The sequence below is a fragment of the Gavialis gangeticus genome, unplaced genomic scaffold (genome assembly GCF_001723915.1).
Source record: "Gavialis gangeticus isolate Ggan-Ray unplaced genomic scaffold, GavGan_comp1, whole genome shotgun sequence".
Lineage (NCBI taxonomy): Eukaryota > Metazoa > Chordata > Crocodylia > Gavialidae > Gavialis > Gavialis gangeticus.
This window is the reverse complement of record NW_017729004.1, coordinates 35,559,610-35,577,386: the sequence shown is the minus strand read 5'-3', so window position 1 is coordinate 35,577,386 and position 17,777 is coordinate 35,559,610. Positions and strand designations below refer to the sequence as shown.

At 47.0% G+C, this 17,777-nt stretch overlaps 1 protein-coding gene and 1 long non-coding RNA gene across 2 annotated transcripts in view; one reads left to right on the top strand and one right to left on the bottom strand.

Annotated features, from left to right (window-relative positions):
• LOC109291288 overlaps positions 1-17,777 on the bottom strand; it is a 358,390-nt gene that overhangs the window by 279,266 nt on the left and 61,347 nt on the right. The gene's annotated exons all lie outside the window — the stretch shown is intronic.
• LOC109291287 (sperm acrosome membrane-associated protein 3-like) lies at positions 10,272-17,088 on the top strand. Its single transcript, XM_019508227.1, has 5 exons — positions 10,272-10,430; positions 13,470-13,610; positions 13,879-14,037; positions 15,615-15,693; positions 16,880-17,088. Exons 2-5 carry the CDS (start codon positions 13,472-13,474, stop codon positions 16,944-16,946), a joined length of 444 nt encoding a protein of 147 aa, XP_019363772.1. The 5' UTR covers positions 10,272-10,430; positions 13,470-13,471; the 3' UTR covers positions 16,947-17,088.

Sequence of the window (17,777 nt, the reverse complement as noted above, 5' to 3'; positions counted from 1 at the left end):
GACTTTAAGAAGGCCTTTGACACTGTCTCTCACCCCATTCTCATTAATAAATTAAGCGACTGTGGCACTGATGCCTACACAGTTGGATGGGTAAAAAACTGGCTGATGGGGCACACCCAGAGCGTAGTGGTAGATGGGTCGTACTCAACCTGGTGAGATGTGAGCAGTGGGCACCCCCAGGGCTCAGTCCTCGGGCCCGCACTGTTTAACATCTTCATCAGCGACTTGGACAAGGAGGTTGAAAGCACATTGTCCAGATTTGCTGATAACGCTAAGATGTGGGGCGAGGTCAGCACACTTGAAGGGAGACACAGGCTGCAACTAGATTTAGACAGACTACAAAAGTGGGCAGATGAGAATAGGATGGAATTCAACATAGATAAATGCAGGGTGCTGCACCTTGGGAGAAGGAATCCACAGCGTACATACAGGCAGTTCATTATCAACTCCAAGATGAACATGAGCCGCCAATGCCAGACTGCAGCCAGCCAGGCCAGTCATACCTTGTTATGCATCCAAAGATACTCCCCCTCTATGCGACATTGGTCAGGCCACAGTTGGAGTACTGCGTCCAGTACTGGGCACTGAACTTTAAAAGGGATGTGGCCAGCCTGGAGAGGGTTCAGAGGAGGGCCACCTGTTTGGTGAGAGGGCAGCAGGACAGGCCCTATGAGGAGAGACTGAGGGACCTGAACGTGTTCAGCCTTGGCAAGAGGAGGCTGAGGGGGGACCTGGTGGCTCCCTACAAACCCATCAAGGGAGATCATCAGCAAATAGGAAGAGCCCTATTCTCCCCAGCACCACCTGGGGTGACAAGGAACAATGGTAATAAGCTGGTTAGAAATCAGGAGGCAATATTTTATGGTTAGGGTGGCCAGAATTTGGAACCAACTTCCTAGGGAAGTGGTCCTCGTCCCTACCTTGGGTAAATTCAAAAAGATGATCACCTGTCTGGGGTCTTGTGAACCCAGCATTCATTCCTGCCTATGGCAGGGAGTCAGGCTAGATGATCTGTTCAGGTCCCTCCTGACCCTAGCTACTATGGAACTATGAAACAGTGATACAACCACAAGACATAACAACCTAGTCTGCCACAAATAAAGCAGGGGGACCACAGTGGCCAATATCCCACTGCTCCAAAGGTTGTTAAACTCCTCTTTTTATAAGAGGGAGAGAGAAAGTGCCTATCACAACTATATACTGTTTCTGCCTCTACGAGGATAGTCACCGTGTCGTGGTAGACAGGCTTCCATGTTCCAATGACCCCAAGAACAATGCCGTCTGGAGCTCATGCTCCTGGTAAGGCCACCCGTGGTGGTAAGGTCAAGGGAGGGGAGGGGAGGGGGGTTCCAGACAAAAAATGATCCAAGAAGTCCTCAACAGTGGAGCAGGCGGAGGAAGGCTGTGTCCCCAACGGCTGTGAAGGCGGAAGAAGGCTGCAATGGAGAAGTGGCCCCAGTCATCTTGGTTTGCCATGCCACTTAACCTGGCCACCAACCCCCAAGACCATGTAGGCCTGACTGCGCACCAGAGTCCCCACGCTAAACATGCCACACGCAAGCTTCTGTCAGGTCCAAAAGCCCTGTGGCAATGGAGGATTGGTGATGGTGGCAGGGCTGTGATACCTGGAGGCCCCCAGCCAAGAATCTGCACAGAGGCAGTGGCTGCACAATGGTCATTGGGCACCTGTGTCAGGACAGGGGTGTCCTTCAGCAGCTGCAGCTGCGACTGAGCAGTTCTTTTTAGGATACCCTCTACTTACTCTGATGGGGAGGGGACTAGAAAAGGTACGACAAAAATAGGCTATCCCATCTCTCCTGACTGGGAAACCACACCCAGCAGAATCACTATTCCTGTGGTCAAAATAAGAAAAAGCTAAACTTCAGAAACTGGAATGTGAGAACGCTCATCGACAACCCAAAGAGCAATCAACTGGAAAGAAGAATTGCCATCATGGCTTGGGAGCTAGCGAGGCACAACACCGATATCACTGCTTTCAGTGAAATACGGCTCGCCGTGGAGGGACAACTGAGGGAGGTCAGCAGAGGGTACACATTCTTCTGGAAAGGGAAACCAGACTGCAACCCCCATATCCATGGAGTCGTTTTCACCATCAGGAACAAGAGCGCCGATGTGCTCCCCGAACTCCCTTCAGGTGTCAATGAAAGGCTGATGACGCTTCACCTGTACCTCAGCCAAAACCAACACGCCACTGTCATCAGCACATATGATCCAACTCTGGATTTTAACGAGGAAGTCAAGGAAAGGTTCTATTCCAATCTCAACAGTGCCCTTGCCTTCATTCCCAGGGACAACAAGGTCATTCTCCTGAGCAACTTCAACACCAGGGTTGGACGTGACCACAAAATCTGGAGTGGAACTATCAGGAAGAATGGCGTAGGGAAGGCCAATGCCAATGGTATCCTGCTCCTGACCAAATGCACCCTACACAGCCTGATCATGATGAACACCATCTTCTGCCAGAAAGACCAGCTCAAGACCATATGGAGACATCCGAGGTCAGAGCACTGGCACCTCTTGGACTACAGCATAGCCTGAGGTAGACACCTGAGGGATGTGCTTGTCACGAGAGCCACGAAGGGATCGGAAGACTGCTGGACAGTCCACCGACTTGTGCACTCAGTGATGACCATCCGCCTGGCACCAAGTCACTGGTAGACCCAGAAAGCCTCCCAGACACGGCTGAATGTCACAGCTCTGAAGGACCCTAGACAGTGGGAGGAGTTCCAGGCCCAGTTGTACAGTGCACTGGAGCAAGTCCCTATTGCTGATGACATCTCCATTCAGGCACACTAGGAGCAACTCAAGTCTGCTGTCCAAGACGCATGCGCCCAGACTATTGGGTTCACATCAAAATGGAACTAGGACTGGTTCAATGCCAATGACGCTCAGATCTACGATCTCCTTGAGTAGAAGTGTGCACCCTTCATCACCTGGCAAAGTCATCCATGAACTCGGTGAAAGACAGCAGTGTACCACCAGCCGAAGGCTGTGGTCCAGCAATGCATCCATGACATGAAGAACAACTGGTAGGTGGAGAAGGCACACGTAATTCAGGGCTACGTCAACCAGCATGACATGTGTAACTTCTTCCAGGCTACCAAGTCAACCTACGGATCCTGCTCCATTGGAAAAAAACCCTCCGATCACAGGATGGCTCCTGGCTCCTCAAGGACAATGATGCCATCCGTCTGCGTTGGAAGGAGCATTTCAAACTCTTCCTTAACTGGGAGTCCACCATATCAGAGGAGATCCTCCAAGCCATCCCGCAACACCCTGTGGTGGATTCCCTTGGCAGTCCACCAACCATTGGAGAGCTGAAGCGGGCCATCCAACAGATGAAAACCAACAAAGCCTGCGGGCCAGATGGTATACCCACAGAAGTCTACCATATTGGTGGCTTCCAGCTTACATCACAACTCTACCAGCTTACCCTCCACCTTTGGGATGAAGAGGACATCCCCAGGGATCTCAAGAATGCAACCATTGTGACCATCTACAAGAAAAGGGACAAATCTGACTGTGGGAACTACAGGGGGATTTCCCTCCTATCCATTGCAAGATCCTGCCTCCCATCCTCCTGAACCAACTTCATCCCATTGCTGAGGAGATCCTTCTGGAAACCCAGTGCGGCTTCCAACCATCCCGGGGCACCACAAACATGGTTTTCGTTGCCAGGCAGATCCAAGAAAAATGTTGGGAGCGAAACCAAGAACTGTTCCTTGTCTTCACTGACCTGACCAAGGCACTCGATTCCTTAAATTGTGAAGTTCTGTGGACCATCCTCCAATGCCTTGGCTGCCCACTGAAGTTTTTCACCATGCTGAGGCTTCTTCATGACGATATGACTACCACTGTCCTGAGTGGAAGATCTGAAACCAATGCCTTTTGCATCTGGAACGGGGTCAAACAAGGTTATGTGATCACCCCCACCCTGTTCACCATCTATCTGACCATCATCATCCACCTCATCTGAAATGATCTACCATCTGGTGTCGGTATCCTGTATCAACTGGATGGGAAGCTTTTCAATCTTGAGCGCTTCTGGGCAAAAACAAAACTCTTCCACCAAGGACATCCATGACCTTCAGTTTGCGGATGATTGCTGCATGATGGCTTACTCTGCACAGGATGTGCAAGTGACCTTAGATCTCTTCAATGCTTCATATAAGAGACTTGGCCTGTCCTTGAATGTCGCCAAGACAAAGGTTCTCCACCAACCCTCCCCAGGCCAGCTGAACATCCCTCGTGCTAGCTACATAGATGGGGAGGCTCTGGAGTATGTGGAGCACTTTCCATATCTCGGCAGCCACTTCTCTCAACAGGCTACCATCGATGAAGAATTTCAGCACCAGGTCAGCTGTGCCAGTGTCGTCTTCTTCAAGCTGCAACAACATGTCTTTGAAAATAGAGCCCTTCGAACAAAGATCCTGGTTTACAACCCTGTCGTGCTGACCACCCTCCTCTACTGCAGTGAAACCTGGACTGTCTACTGACACCACATTAAGACTCTTGAGAGCTTTCACTAGCGGTGCTTGCATCAAATCCTGGAGATCAAATGAGACAACCACCAGACCAGTGCGAGCATCCTCCATGAAGCTGTGTCCACCAGCACTGAAGCCTTGCTCTTGAGAAATCAACTCCGATGGATGGGCCACTGCATCTGGATGTCCGAGAACCGCCTCTCTCGCCAGATTCTCTTTTCCCAGCTCTCTGTTACCTAACGCTCAAAGGGCAGCCAAAGAAAACAGTACAAAGACACACTCAAGGTTGCCCTCAAGCACAGAAGCATCAACACAAATGACTGGGAGGAACAATCTGCTGACTGTTTTGGTGTTGCACCACCTGGTCCACCAAGGCACGCACCTCTTCAAGGCCCAACAACTTGATACTGAGGCGGAACTGCAGCAGCAGAGGAAGGAGAAGACGACCAACCCAGGGCTGTGAATCCCACTCCCCCACACAAAAACATGACCTCATTGCCAAAGAATGTGTATATACAGAATTGGGCTTCTCACTCACCTGAGGACCCATCAAGACGTCATCCTCAACTCCGAGGGACTGCCAATGATGACTGTTCCATCTGGGAGAACACGAAGCAACAACAGACTCTCCCAATGCCTGAATAAGGGTGCTTGTGCCTGAAAGCTTGCAAAGAACAATTTTTCCAACTACTTAGTTGGTCTAATAAAAAATATCACATTTACCCAAAGAATTTTGTCTGGCTATATCACAAATGTAGTAAGCCAGGGGTCATAGCTTGTATTCCTTTCTCTGTATGCTTCTGCTCTACCTCTATTCCCTCACCCACAATGCAAATTCCACCTACAAAACAGATAATAGTGAAAATTTAAAAAAAAACCAAAAAAGCCAATCATTACAAATAGCAAAGAGCAGACTGTATCCTAATGAATAATCCCCCTGCTACACGTAGGAAATAAAATTTAAAAATTAATTACTAGAATGAACAATAAAGTAAACCTTTGTTCAGGGTCAGAAAGAGGCAGTTGGGATCTAATTATACAATACAATTTCTGACTAAGCAGAACCTTCAGGAATATATGCTATACAGAAATAAATCTGCTGTCTGGAAAGTAATATATCAGTAAAACCAGGAAGAACTTGGACTCCTAACAAAAAGGTATTTAGAGACTAATACCACTGTTGGCTGTCATTCAAAGCCTACCCATTGAAAGAAAAATAATAATATACTAATAACATGAAATGTTAATGAACAGATGATGCTGGTAGGACTGCAAACAAGGAAATGTCACAGAACTCCTATTGTAGGGCAGTCCAGTGTATTTCACCAGCCTGCCCTTGGGAAACAGAGATCGAGCATGAAAATTCTCCCTGAACTGAGAAGCAGCACATGGCCTATTCCCCATTATATGGACGTCCTGAAAAATATCAGGTTGCAGAGGGACTTTAGGCCTTCTGCATAGGGCAGAATTGCATATGTTCTGAGGGTCCTTACAAAGTTCCAGAAGTCTAAAAGGGAAAAAATACATGTATCGTTCTGCCAGTGGCCCGGCAAGCTGCCATAATCTGCAGTTGGCAGCCAGGCTCTGATAAAGTTGCTTCTAGATGTTTCCCTTCCTCCCATATTGTAAGCAGGTGATTTCAATGTACTAATAACCTTCAACCAAGGAGGTATTTGAATACAGACAGTGAATGGCCCCTGCTTAGTATAGGAATGGGTGACCCAGCACAGTGCATTCTGGTGATCCTAGCCTGTAGCTCTGGTGGAAAATTTTATTCTCCTCCTTAGTTGCCAACTGAAAAATCCAGGCTAGAAAAATAAGTGGTAGGAAGCTCAGTAATTCTAGATTATCTCCTGCTCTGATACAAAATCTGCCTTGGCTCACTGCAAAGAAGTTTCCATTTATCAGTGGGGGCGTGTGAAGTGGGACCTATTTGATTCAGATTCAGTCCTAATCAGGGACAGCAATTTGATTAGTTGATTCAGATCACTGTCCCTGATTCGATTCGGCCGAATCCAAATCTGAAGATTCGATGCTAATTCATAGAATCAATGATTTGGACATAGACACAGCTTTAAATTTCCTTCTACATACCTTGAGGTAGCAGGCGCAGCTTGTGAATGCTGCAATGCTGGGGTGAATGGAGCATCCCAGAGGAGTACAGAGGGGGCCCTCCACGTGCTCAGTGGCAAACCCAGAAGTAGACTGAAAGGACTTCTGATCCACTTCTGGGTCCACCGGGGAGCACACTAGAGGCCCCCCCCCTTGCCCTCCCTCCCCGGCTTGGCGACCAGCTGCAGGGCGACCCCAGATTCCCCCCCACAGACCCAGGAGGCACCAGTTATTGAGCTAGGAGGGTGCAGGGGGGCCCCCCAGCACACTCCCCAGCAGACCCAGAAATGAACTGGAACTGCTTCCAGTCCACTTCCAGATCTGCTGCTGAGCGTGCTGGGGAGCCCCCCGTGCTTCTGTGGGACACTCCATGCAACCCAGCATCGCAGCACTCATGAGCTCCTGCTAACCAGAAGGAAACACATTTAAAGCTGTCTTTATGTCTGAATCTTTCCAAATCAATTCAGAGGGATCCGATTCGAGTCAGTGAAATTAAAGGGTCCTGTGATTCAATTCAGATTCAAAGATTCGGCCACCAAATCAGATCGAATCTCCGCCGAATTGAATCAGGGACCGAAGCTTCGCACAACCCATTTATCAGCTATATCTGAACCAGGTCCAGTGCTTCTGTGAAATCAGGTTGTACCAGGAGAGCACACCATCTCCAGTGGTTGAATTTTAGCAACTCTGCTCTTGTCTTATTTCCATATAAGCAGAGGGAGAAAGGGAGGGGAAAAAAGGACCATCATTTGTCAGTTCATTCCCAGGCTCTTAAGTCATGGGGTTAGGATGGGAGTGATCTGCAGCCATCATCTCTGAAGCAGCAAAGATGAAAGTCAGACAAAATAATCTAAAGAAGTGCTTAACTGAGACTATTAAGTCCCTAAGGATTTATCAGAGTTTACTTTCCTCTGACTGCTAGGAGAGACTTCGACTGAAGTCCATTAAGCAAATTGAAAAGCCGAAGGAAAATAAACACAGATTAATAGAGATAGGAGTTTTACGAGGGAAAGGAAGCAGTTACTTCTTCTGACAAAGCTCCTGGGCTGATATTCAGATTTTAGGGCCCCCAGACTTTATAAATGGAAAAGATTGTTCTCTCCTCATTAGCCTGCTGGTAGTCATAAAAGAAAGTTAATAGCATTCTTTTCCCACCACTGAGAAGTCCTTAGAAGCTAGAGTACTAATATGATCCATAATGTTTCAGTTCAGTGCATGACATGCAGCTATTTGTTTCTTTGTTTCCAAGCAGGGAATTAAGTTGTAAATCTTGTGGAGTCACAGATACTGTACTGGCTCTCTGGTACTCTATCTCCTACTGAAACCAAAACCCATCAGAAATACTTCCCATACAATTAGGAACTTGCGAGTGAAAACAACCAGGCAGAATTAATTCCATTATTACCCTGGCATTGTCATTAATATTTAATCCAAAGGAGAAGTCTTTAAATGTTTTGAACCTTTCAGAACTTAGTAAAAATCATTTTAATCTAAGAAACTGAGTGAATTTTATCATTTCCCTGGGCTCAGTTAGAAGTTTTAAAATAAAGCTCATCAACTTTGCTTGGCATTACAAAAATACTTCTGAAAGGAAGGATCCCCACCTCTTCACTCCCATTACTTCATATTTTATGCTCCATGCTAACAATACATGTACAGTGAGGTGATAAAACAATACCAAACTCATCAAAATCAGCAACTGAACCAGCTGTGCACCAAGAACCAGCTCCTCAGGTCCAGCTAAGCTGCAATATCAGAAAGGGGAGCAAGAGTGGTTCTGAGCTCCTGTCAGAGGATACAAGGAGAGAAGTGTGCTTCTCTTTGTGCCTAGGCAAAGGTGAGGAGGTGAGCACTAGACTATGTCCCTAATCAATGGTCTTAAGCATGGATCTAGGAGTTTGAAAAGAGGGCTGTGGGAGATGCGGCCAGCACCACAGGGTGGCTAAAGCTCATGCCCTCAGCAGGTAGACCCCATGTGGCAGCAGCTGCTAGGGATGTTTATGAATTCCTGAAGCAGGTAAGACTCCCTCCCCAAACCTCCAGCTCTCAGCACCTGCTCTCTTCCAGTGTAGGCACCTCCCCTTCCCTTCCATTCCCCCTGGGTCTTTCCAGCAGGGTGTGGCTAGGGTGTGCCTCTTGGCCCCGGCTGACCCAGGGGTGGGAGGAGCCCAAGGGCTTCTGTAAGCAGCATCAGGGGGTGCCAGCCTTGGCTGGGGACAGCAGCAATAGTGAATGAGTACTTCACCCATTCTTCTAGGCACTCCTTCTCCCTGCCCAGTCCCCCTGGGTATCACCTGCTGGCCAGGAGCAGGTGCTGGAAAAGGAGGCCTACTGCTGCCCCCATCTCCATCCCAGTCCAGCCTGATATCTTGAAAAGCTGCTCCCTATAGTTGGAGCCCCTGGGAAACGTGGTAGAGAGGAAGGAAACAGGGACCTGCCTGCAGCCACTGCCACCAAACTCAGCACCCCATTCAGTCACCTCTGCAGCCCTGGGCTGCAGTGGGACATGAGTAGCTTGAAGCTTCCCCTGCTTCTGGTCAGCTGGGGACAGTGGCGGCAGGAGGCAGATCTGCCTTTCCTCATTTGCTCACTGCTTAGCCTCCCATGTATCTCCCACCAGCCTGGGGCTCCAGCCATGCCTCAGACTCCACAGGGGACGTGGGTATCAGGGCTGTGGAGAGCTGGAGCCACAGCATATAGCCTACATTGTGGAAGGTAGATATGACTGCATCGCAGCACCCCCGAGAACTGTCCGTAATCTTATGTTTAAGAAGGCTCTAGACTGAGACTAGTTTGGCTTCAAAGTCAGAAACTTGCTGTGTGTCCTCAGGTAAGTACCTCCAGAGAAGATCAGCACCTAATCTGTAAAATGGGTATAATAATACTTCTTCTGTCTGCCTTGCCAAGGGACTCTCTCTCTGTGGGCCACCTCCATCCCAGAAGTACCGCCATGAAGCATGCCCTTCCCAGTTGCCTTAAAGGGCAAGCCTGCCCTTCCCACTTGCTTCCGCTCCCACTCCAAATGCACCAAGAGACTAGGGGCTGAAAGGTGAGATGGAGCATGCACTGGGTGCACACAGACTAGTTACTTTACATTTTGCAGGGCTGTACCTTGCTTGGAGCAGGCATACCTCCCTTGACAACAACACTCCTGAGTGGAAGCAGACACGACCTTCCACAACAGAGAAATTGTTGTTTGAAGTTATTCACTGAATAATTTATTTGATAACTCTTGGCCTGCATCTTGCTTACCACCCCTTCATCGTGCTTGCTTCAAGCAGGAGATGCTTTTGATGCAGGCTTTACTTAAGCCTTGGCTACGTGGTATCGTTTTATGGCCTAACTGCAGCAGTGAGTAACAATGGCCAGCTGTAAATTAAGAATTCAAAATTACTTCTTTGCAAATATTCTGCAATGGTATCTTAAAATTCTGCATTTTAGCAAATGTTGGCCAATAGGCTTATGTACAGGAGTATTTTTCACTTTATGTGAAAATGACCCCAAAAGGGTTACACCCCACCCCCAAAATGCAGAGGGTGGTTTGAAGAACTATCCCAGCTCTGCTACAAGCAACGTAGTGTTTTGCATTGCTTAATTCTGCAACATATTTTGTAATGCAGACAGCTGAGAAAAAATGCACACAACACGGCCGCGTTGCATTGTTTGAATCGAGAGGGGCGGTGCGCTTTGGCAGGAGAAGATTCTAGAACAGGAGCAGTTAGACACGGAGGCAGCCAATGTCAGTTGGGAGCTTTCAGGCCAGACCACTGTGAAGGGAGCCGTGGTCAGACGTTGCGAGCGAAGGACTGATAGGTATCGCTGCGATCCTTTAATTCTTCAATCTCTCTGATGCTTCCCTCCAAGGCATGGGGTGTGTTTCGCTTTTGCTGCTGCCATGTGTAACAGCTAAGTACCCTGCCTGCTTCTACCCTTTTGGTTGGGCGCTTTCCACCAACATCCTGAAACATAACACGAACTAGTTAAGTGTTTAGCTCTTAGTAGAAGCTCAAGTGCAGTCTTGCAGAGGCCGGTGCCTTCCTCTTTTAGTACTGTAGGGCAGCAGCTCCCAATCTGTGGTACGCGTACCACCAGTGGGACACCAGCAACCTGTCAGTGGTACGCAGTTAACAGATTTATTATCATTACTTTATATGACAAAAATTTGCTGGTGGTACTTAAGGTTGTATCGTTTTAAACTGGTGGTGCGCAATCTGTCAGAGTTTGGAAACCGCTGCTGTCGGGTTACCCAGTGCAAACAGGTATTTCCCTCACTGGTGGTTGGTCACCAAAGACAGGTGCCATAACCAAATGCTTAGCTGCAGCCAAGTCCTGCTGAACACCTCCTTCTGCAATGCTGCTCAACAGCTTTACACCCCTCTGCTTCCCCTGGGCTAGCATAGCTGTTCCTTCCTCTCTCTCCAACATGTCCTCTATACACAGGACTGGATAGGGCCAGGTATAACAGTATATTCCTTAACTGATTGATAATGCCATATTTCTACTTGCTTTGTGCTGATAGAGCAGTGCCAAGCAGATGAAACAAGGGAGCTTAAAAAAACAAACAAATAAACAAAAAAAAAACCAGGCCCTGTTCATGTAAGTCCAGTAACTATTAAATGCAATACAATAGTCCCAGTATTGCTAGGTTGTTTTTTCCCCCCCATTTTCATGGTGGCAGGTCCTAAGAAAATGAGCATAAGGGAGAAGAAAAGGAATGTCTTTTAGTATCCAAAACTGTCTCCCTCAACACCAAAATACCACAATGAAATGAAGAAAGTCAAGTCATTTTTAACAACCGTGCATTGATGGGTTTTACACATCCAGTGTTAAGACTAAGGTAGAAAATACAGGAATTTGGTAACCTGACAAATTCCCAGGGAGCCCCTAAGAAATTCTCATAGAATATCTCAAGCTAGAACAAGAGGAAACAAGGTATCTGGACAACAACAAAAAAACAGCAGAAAAGTATATTCAGTCACATGAGTTTGAGGAAAATCATAACTTGAAGAATAGAAATGAGGGACACCAAAGAAACACAAGAGTACTCTAACACTTTTAGTGCAAAGGCTTTTTCTTAACCCATATCAATTTGCTCTCCAATTTCATAAGATTTCTTCCCACTTCCCTCCCTCCTGTCCCTAGCCTGTGTGGAAGAAATCACACATAAGCTGGTATAAGCAGTCAGAAACTGTTTTAAACCTGAAACAGAACAGAAGTTCAGTGCACATGGACTGGTTTCAAAATGGTGAAATCCAATTTAAGATAGACCAGGACAGATGTAGTCTCAAATTGAATCACTTTAGGTTAGACTGGTCTATCAAACTTCTGTTCCAGATCCCTTTCTGAAACAAGTTAGGTCGCAGTCCTCTAGCATCCCAGGATACACTGTAGCCCACTGCTAACCCTTGCTATCAGGGCAGGCTTGCCTCTGCCTGATGTCCTCTGGTCCAGCTCAGCTGGGTGGCCTTCCCCCAGGCAGCAAAGCCTCTGCACCCCAGACCAGCCAGTAGCAGCATGGGGGTGAGCAAGGGGGGAGCCCCCCACCCCAAGCTGGGGTCTGCACAGGGGAGGGAAGCCCCCTGAGGCTGGGGGCTTTCCTCCCATGCAGCCCAGCTCCATAAAGCATCAAATGTCCCTGCCCCCCACCTCTCAGCCATTGGTGGGGGTGGGGATGGACAGATTTTCTGCCTGCCAGAGCTGGGCTGCACGAGGGCTGGGCTGCCCTTCCCCTCCCGCAACAACCCTCCCCCCCCCACATGTAGACTGGAACTGGGCAGGAAGGTCCATTCCCCCACCCCACCCCCATGGCTGAGGCGCAGGGGAATTGTGAAGGGGGAGAGATGGGAGGCGTGTACGAGCCTCTCCTGCCTTCTAGCTTTAGCCACTGCAGGCAGCTGCCTACCTTGGGCAATGGGAGAGTGAACATGAGCTCTATTTCTTAACAGTCCAATCTATGCAGCTTATAAAAACCTGTGCAGATTGGATCAATTCCACGTTGGGCCTTTTGACTGTCTGTATTTAGCCATACTCTCCAAGCCAAGCACCAGGGAAAAAAAACAGCTGGTTGCTCAAGTTTCCCTGCAGCTCTGTAGGAAAGGTCAAAATCCCATTGTATAAAAAGGGAAACAACAGGCTTGCTAGGAGTGGGAACAGGTATGAAGGGGGGAGAGAGAGAGTGAGCGAGCCCTGGTAGAGCAAAGTTACTGCTGTTTTTCTCTGAAAGCACAGGGCTGAAGTTCTTCTCAGATAACTTGCCTTTGCCTTCTAGGATGACCTACTGAAAGTGGTGATCATTGCATTATAAGGCTGATGTGAAATATGTACCTAAGGGTTGGTCGGTTTGGGTAGCGTTTCCATTAAAGCAGCCAACGCCAGTGTCCCAGGCTCCTGCTCAGCAACTAACTGAATACCGCAACAAGCAGCCTCAAATGCCTGAGCCTCTAACAGGCATAAGCCTTTCCCAGGTGGATCATACTTGTCAGTCAGGCTTCCAGTTCCCAGGAGACATCTGACCCTTCACCATGAGAAAACTGGCTGTGATGTTCCAAAGCCTTAAGCCTCTGTGTTTTCTACGTCTACACTAATAAAACCTGTTAGACTTCTAGATTGTCCAACATTTGATGCATGTATGTGCCCGCACATACACTGCACATGCAGGGACACCTCTGAGGGCCAAATTATAGCAGTGGGAGAAGGAGCTCACAACAGCTGTGGTGGGAAAGTTCTGTCCTGGTTTATCTCAGAGCCAATCCTTCCAGTCAGTACCTGTGATGGGGTGAGATGATTGCCTGTGTGCACTTTCCTTTCTGGTACTTAATCCTTATCATTGCTTCTCAACGATATATTCTGCAGAGATGAAGGCTCTTGCACTTCTGCTCCTGTTTGGCTGCCTAATCGTGGCCAACGAAGCCAAAGTGTTTAGCCGATGTGAACTAGCCTACAAGCTACAAGAAGCTGGAATGGATGGGTATGAGGGGTACAGCCTTGCCAACTGTGAGTTTCAGTGCTCTCCCATCCCACACTTCTTTACCTTCTCTCTGATTTTATGTCCCCATGCCCAAACTTCCTCCCCCCAAATCCATTCGACACTCCTTTCCCTTTGCCATTTTTCATATTCCCCCTATTGACAGACCATCTCCCATCTCTATGTCTTTCCTCATCTTTTTCCTGGCTTTTGTCCTCAAACATTCCTGCACGTTGCCCCCTGTCTTTAGAGACAGCCCCTGATGTGGACACTGATCATGTTCTGACCTTGTGCCAGGGATCTGCATGGCGTTCTTTGAGAGTGGATTCAACACAGCAGCAGAGGATGACAATGCAGATGGCAGCACCGACTACGGCATCTTCCAGATCAACAGCCGCGTGTGGTGCAACAATCACCGAAGCCCCACTGAGAACCTCTGCTACATGCCTTGCACTGGTGCTGTATAAATCTCCACATGGTGCCACTCTGGGTGTGGGGTAGGAAGCCCTTAACTGGGAGGGTTTAGGGTCAAGGGTATGAGTGGGAAAACACATCCTTCTCTTCAGTTGCCTTGTGGTGAAGGGGAGGACAATAGCCTTGGGCTGTATCATGTAGATGCTCTTTTAAGATGGGGAAACTCCCAGAACAGCCCCTAGAAAGTGTTTTCCTGAGAAGCCACACTGCATGGGATGGTATGGGGATGGAAAGTTTAGAGCCAGAACAAAATTTAAGCATAGTATGAGATATAGGGATATGCAAGCCATATCATGAAGTAAAATCATTGTGCCTTTCACCCAACAGTGTTAAAGAATTTCACAGATTTGGATTAATTCAGCCTCCCAGCAAATCTGGAGGAACAGTATTAATACCTCAATTACATGGAAAGTTTAATTATATTACAATTACAGGTACTCCTCACTTAATATCGTCCCAGCTAACGTTATTACGTTGCTGATCTATTAGAGCACATACTCATTTAAAAACTCGTTTAAAGTCGTGCAATGTTCGGTTATAACAATGTTTGGCCACTACCTGCTAGCAGGTAACTGCTGGGACGTAACTGGATTTGCTTAATATTGTTTCATTTAAAGTTGCATTTTTCAAGAACATAACTATGACGTTAAGCGAGGAGTAGCTGTAACTTGACTCTCTCAGCCATTTCCCCTCCTACCCACACACTTGCTTGTTCCAGCTACTACACCAGAAACTGCCTCCCCTGGAAAGTAGCAGGGTCAGGCGACCTGAGGCAGGATATGGCTGTATATACTCCCAGTTCTTGTGCATACTGAAAGGATTCTCGTCCTGGCCTCTCTGGATAGGCAAGAGCCCTAGACTTTCTCAGCCCCCCATCAGTGCTCCTTCTGACTCTTCTCTCTGTATGGACTGACAGGTAGAGTGAGTGCAGGTGTAATCCCCATCAAGTCAGCAGCTCCTCCCCCTCAAGATCCAGGCACACAGTCTCTCTTACTGTATACACTGTCCCCATACCTACTCTTCCCTATGCTCAGAGGCCTTCAACGGCTCTTTCCTGTAGTGATCTCTGCCCATTCAGACTAGCCTCACATTCCCTGCTCCTCCCTGACCTCTCTCTCCTCACCACTTCATTTTCCCTCTTCCATATTTTGTCTCTCTCAGCCCATCCCTATCCTGCTACTTCCTCCCCTTCTCTCAGTCTCTCTCCTCTCTCCAATTCCCTTTATCCTATCTCTTGCTTTGTACACATGAATGGTGGAGGCCACAGCCAACCTCTCCATACCTAGACTGTAGATCATTCTTCTACATGCACAAGAGGAATGGAGGATTCTACCTGCCAAGAGTCAGACAACATAGGGGCTATTGCTGATCTGGAGTCTCGTGATTCTTTCTGCTCTGATACTGCAGCAAGGATACCAAGCCCCTGCTTAGCACTACTGGGAGAGCACTGTGTAGGTCAGCCAATAGGGCACACAGCTGGGCAGGGAGTTTTGCTCTTGACTCACATGTATGCTACCTTTGACTCTCCCAAAATAAACACCCGCTCGCACTCTTTGCAGATTTGTTGTCAAGTGACATAACTGATGACATCATCTGTGCCAAAAGAATTGTGAAAGACCCAAAAGGAATGGATGCCTGGTAAGGGGAATTCTGGGAAGGGGACAGAGGAAAATTGTCAGGAACATATATCTGTGTGGTCACCAGAAGTCCCACACCTGTTTGTACCAAAATAATGGGGTTATCCCTAGTATCCTGACTTAGTTCCTGTTTGAAGAACAACATTTTACCTTCAGATAAGCAGGAAGGGTATGCTTCATGGCAGTCCTTCTGGAATGGAAGTGGTATGGACATGCCCACAGAGAGAGTCCCTGGGCAAGGCAGGCAAAAGAAGTATTATTACATCCATTTTATAGATTGGGCACTGATCACTCTCTGCAGGTGGTTACTCAAGGACACACAGTAAGTCTCTGACTCTGAAGGTAAACTAGTCTTCATCTAGTGCCTGCAGTTTCAACTGGACCCATTATCTTTCTGCATTTCCTGTGGTGCCGTGCTGCTGTGCATGTGTCACCAGAGAGGCAGAATCATTTAAGAGGGGTCACGGTAATACCAATATACTACAGAAACTGTACATTATTTTGCCATGCTGCCAGTTACGCCTCTAATGAAGCGCATTCTACCACCCTTACCTTGAGTAATATATTACTGTTTAGGTTTTTCATTTAAGGGGGGCTACTTAATGGTAAATATTTGGTATGAGTAAGGGTAGCAGAAACTGGCCTTACGATTCTGAATCTAGGCCTGATGTTAAAAAGACTTTCTGACAATGGTGCACAGTTTCAGCTGAGTTCCTCAAGCCCTAGATGGATAAATGAATCATACAGTTTAAAAAGTGTACAGTCCATCCATGGTAACCATTTCATGTGTCCACACTATCTCCCTGTAAGTGAAGTCACAACTGGGCAGTTTACTCCCGAATGATAAAACTAGCTGAAGTATCACAGAATAGTTTCCCACTTCCAACTTATATGAAACAGTTATCACACATCAGTTGATGAGTGCTGCACTCCGCTCTAACCCCCTTCCCCTGCACTCACCCCCCACCACACACACACACACACACACACACACACACTTTTAACTCAGTTTAATTTTCTGTTCATGTCAAACATCCTAAACCAAGAATCCTCTCCTGGGTTTTACTTTGTTAGATTCCTGCCTGTTCCTCATTTTGACAGACTCCTGAAAAGTATTTGATTATTAAATATGAATAATATAGTAATAATGTAACTGCATTTCTTCTCTTTGCTTTCTTCTTCTTCAGGGAGGACTGGACAATGCATTGCAAGGGGCGAGAACTGTCTGAGTGGGTGGATGGATGCGACCTGTGAAAAAGGCATCAGCCTGGCTCTGCTATGACTAATCAGGGCTGTCTGTTTTCCTGAAAGAGGAATGTCTGTCTTTCTGTGAATCATTTCTGGCGGTTCATATTTACAAACAAAATCCACTTTACAAACCAGAAATTAAAAAAAATAAAATTGACCTAAAAGATTTTTTTAAAAACAAAATAGATGTATTAATTTTTTTTAAATTCAAACTCAGCTTTTTGTCTTCAGATTAGACTTAGCATATATAACACTCAAAAGATTTTTCCCAGCTCAGCTGTGAGAGTCTCTGAAGATGTAGCTGATAGGCCAAGCTGTGGATGAAGCAAATTATTTTGGGCAGATGGGTTCTTTGGAGTTTTCACAGAAAGTCAGTTGGGAAGCCCAAAAGGAAGGTGTGCAAGACTGGTCACAAAACAAACAAATCATATTTACAAGTATAACAAATGGTAACAAAAATATGGTATGTTCTTAATGTGAGCTGTGTAAGACCCCCAAATATTTTTATAAACTATTTATGAAAGTCCAAATGCTGCACAATTCAATATCACGATTACACACGCTTGCATTTGAAATATACAAAAAATACAATGCACATTGAATCAATTTTCAAGTAATTAAAAAGAAAAATGTTAATCTGGTCTACTATTTAGAAGAATTCAACTATGAAGCAAGCACTGCAGATTCCACAGCCACCCCATGTAGGAAAGCAATGCCTCAAATTGGCTCCAGGTGAGCCATATAAGATATTTTGTGCTAGTTGTTGCAGAGTCATATACAATATTTTGTTCTAGTTGTGCTAGCAAGTTCCACTGATCCTAAGTACTTGTATTGTGT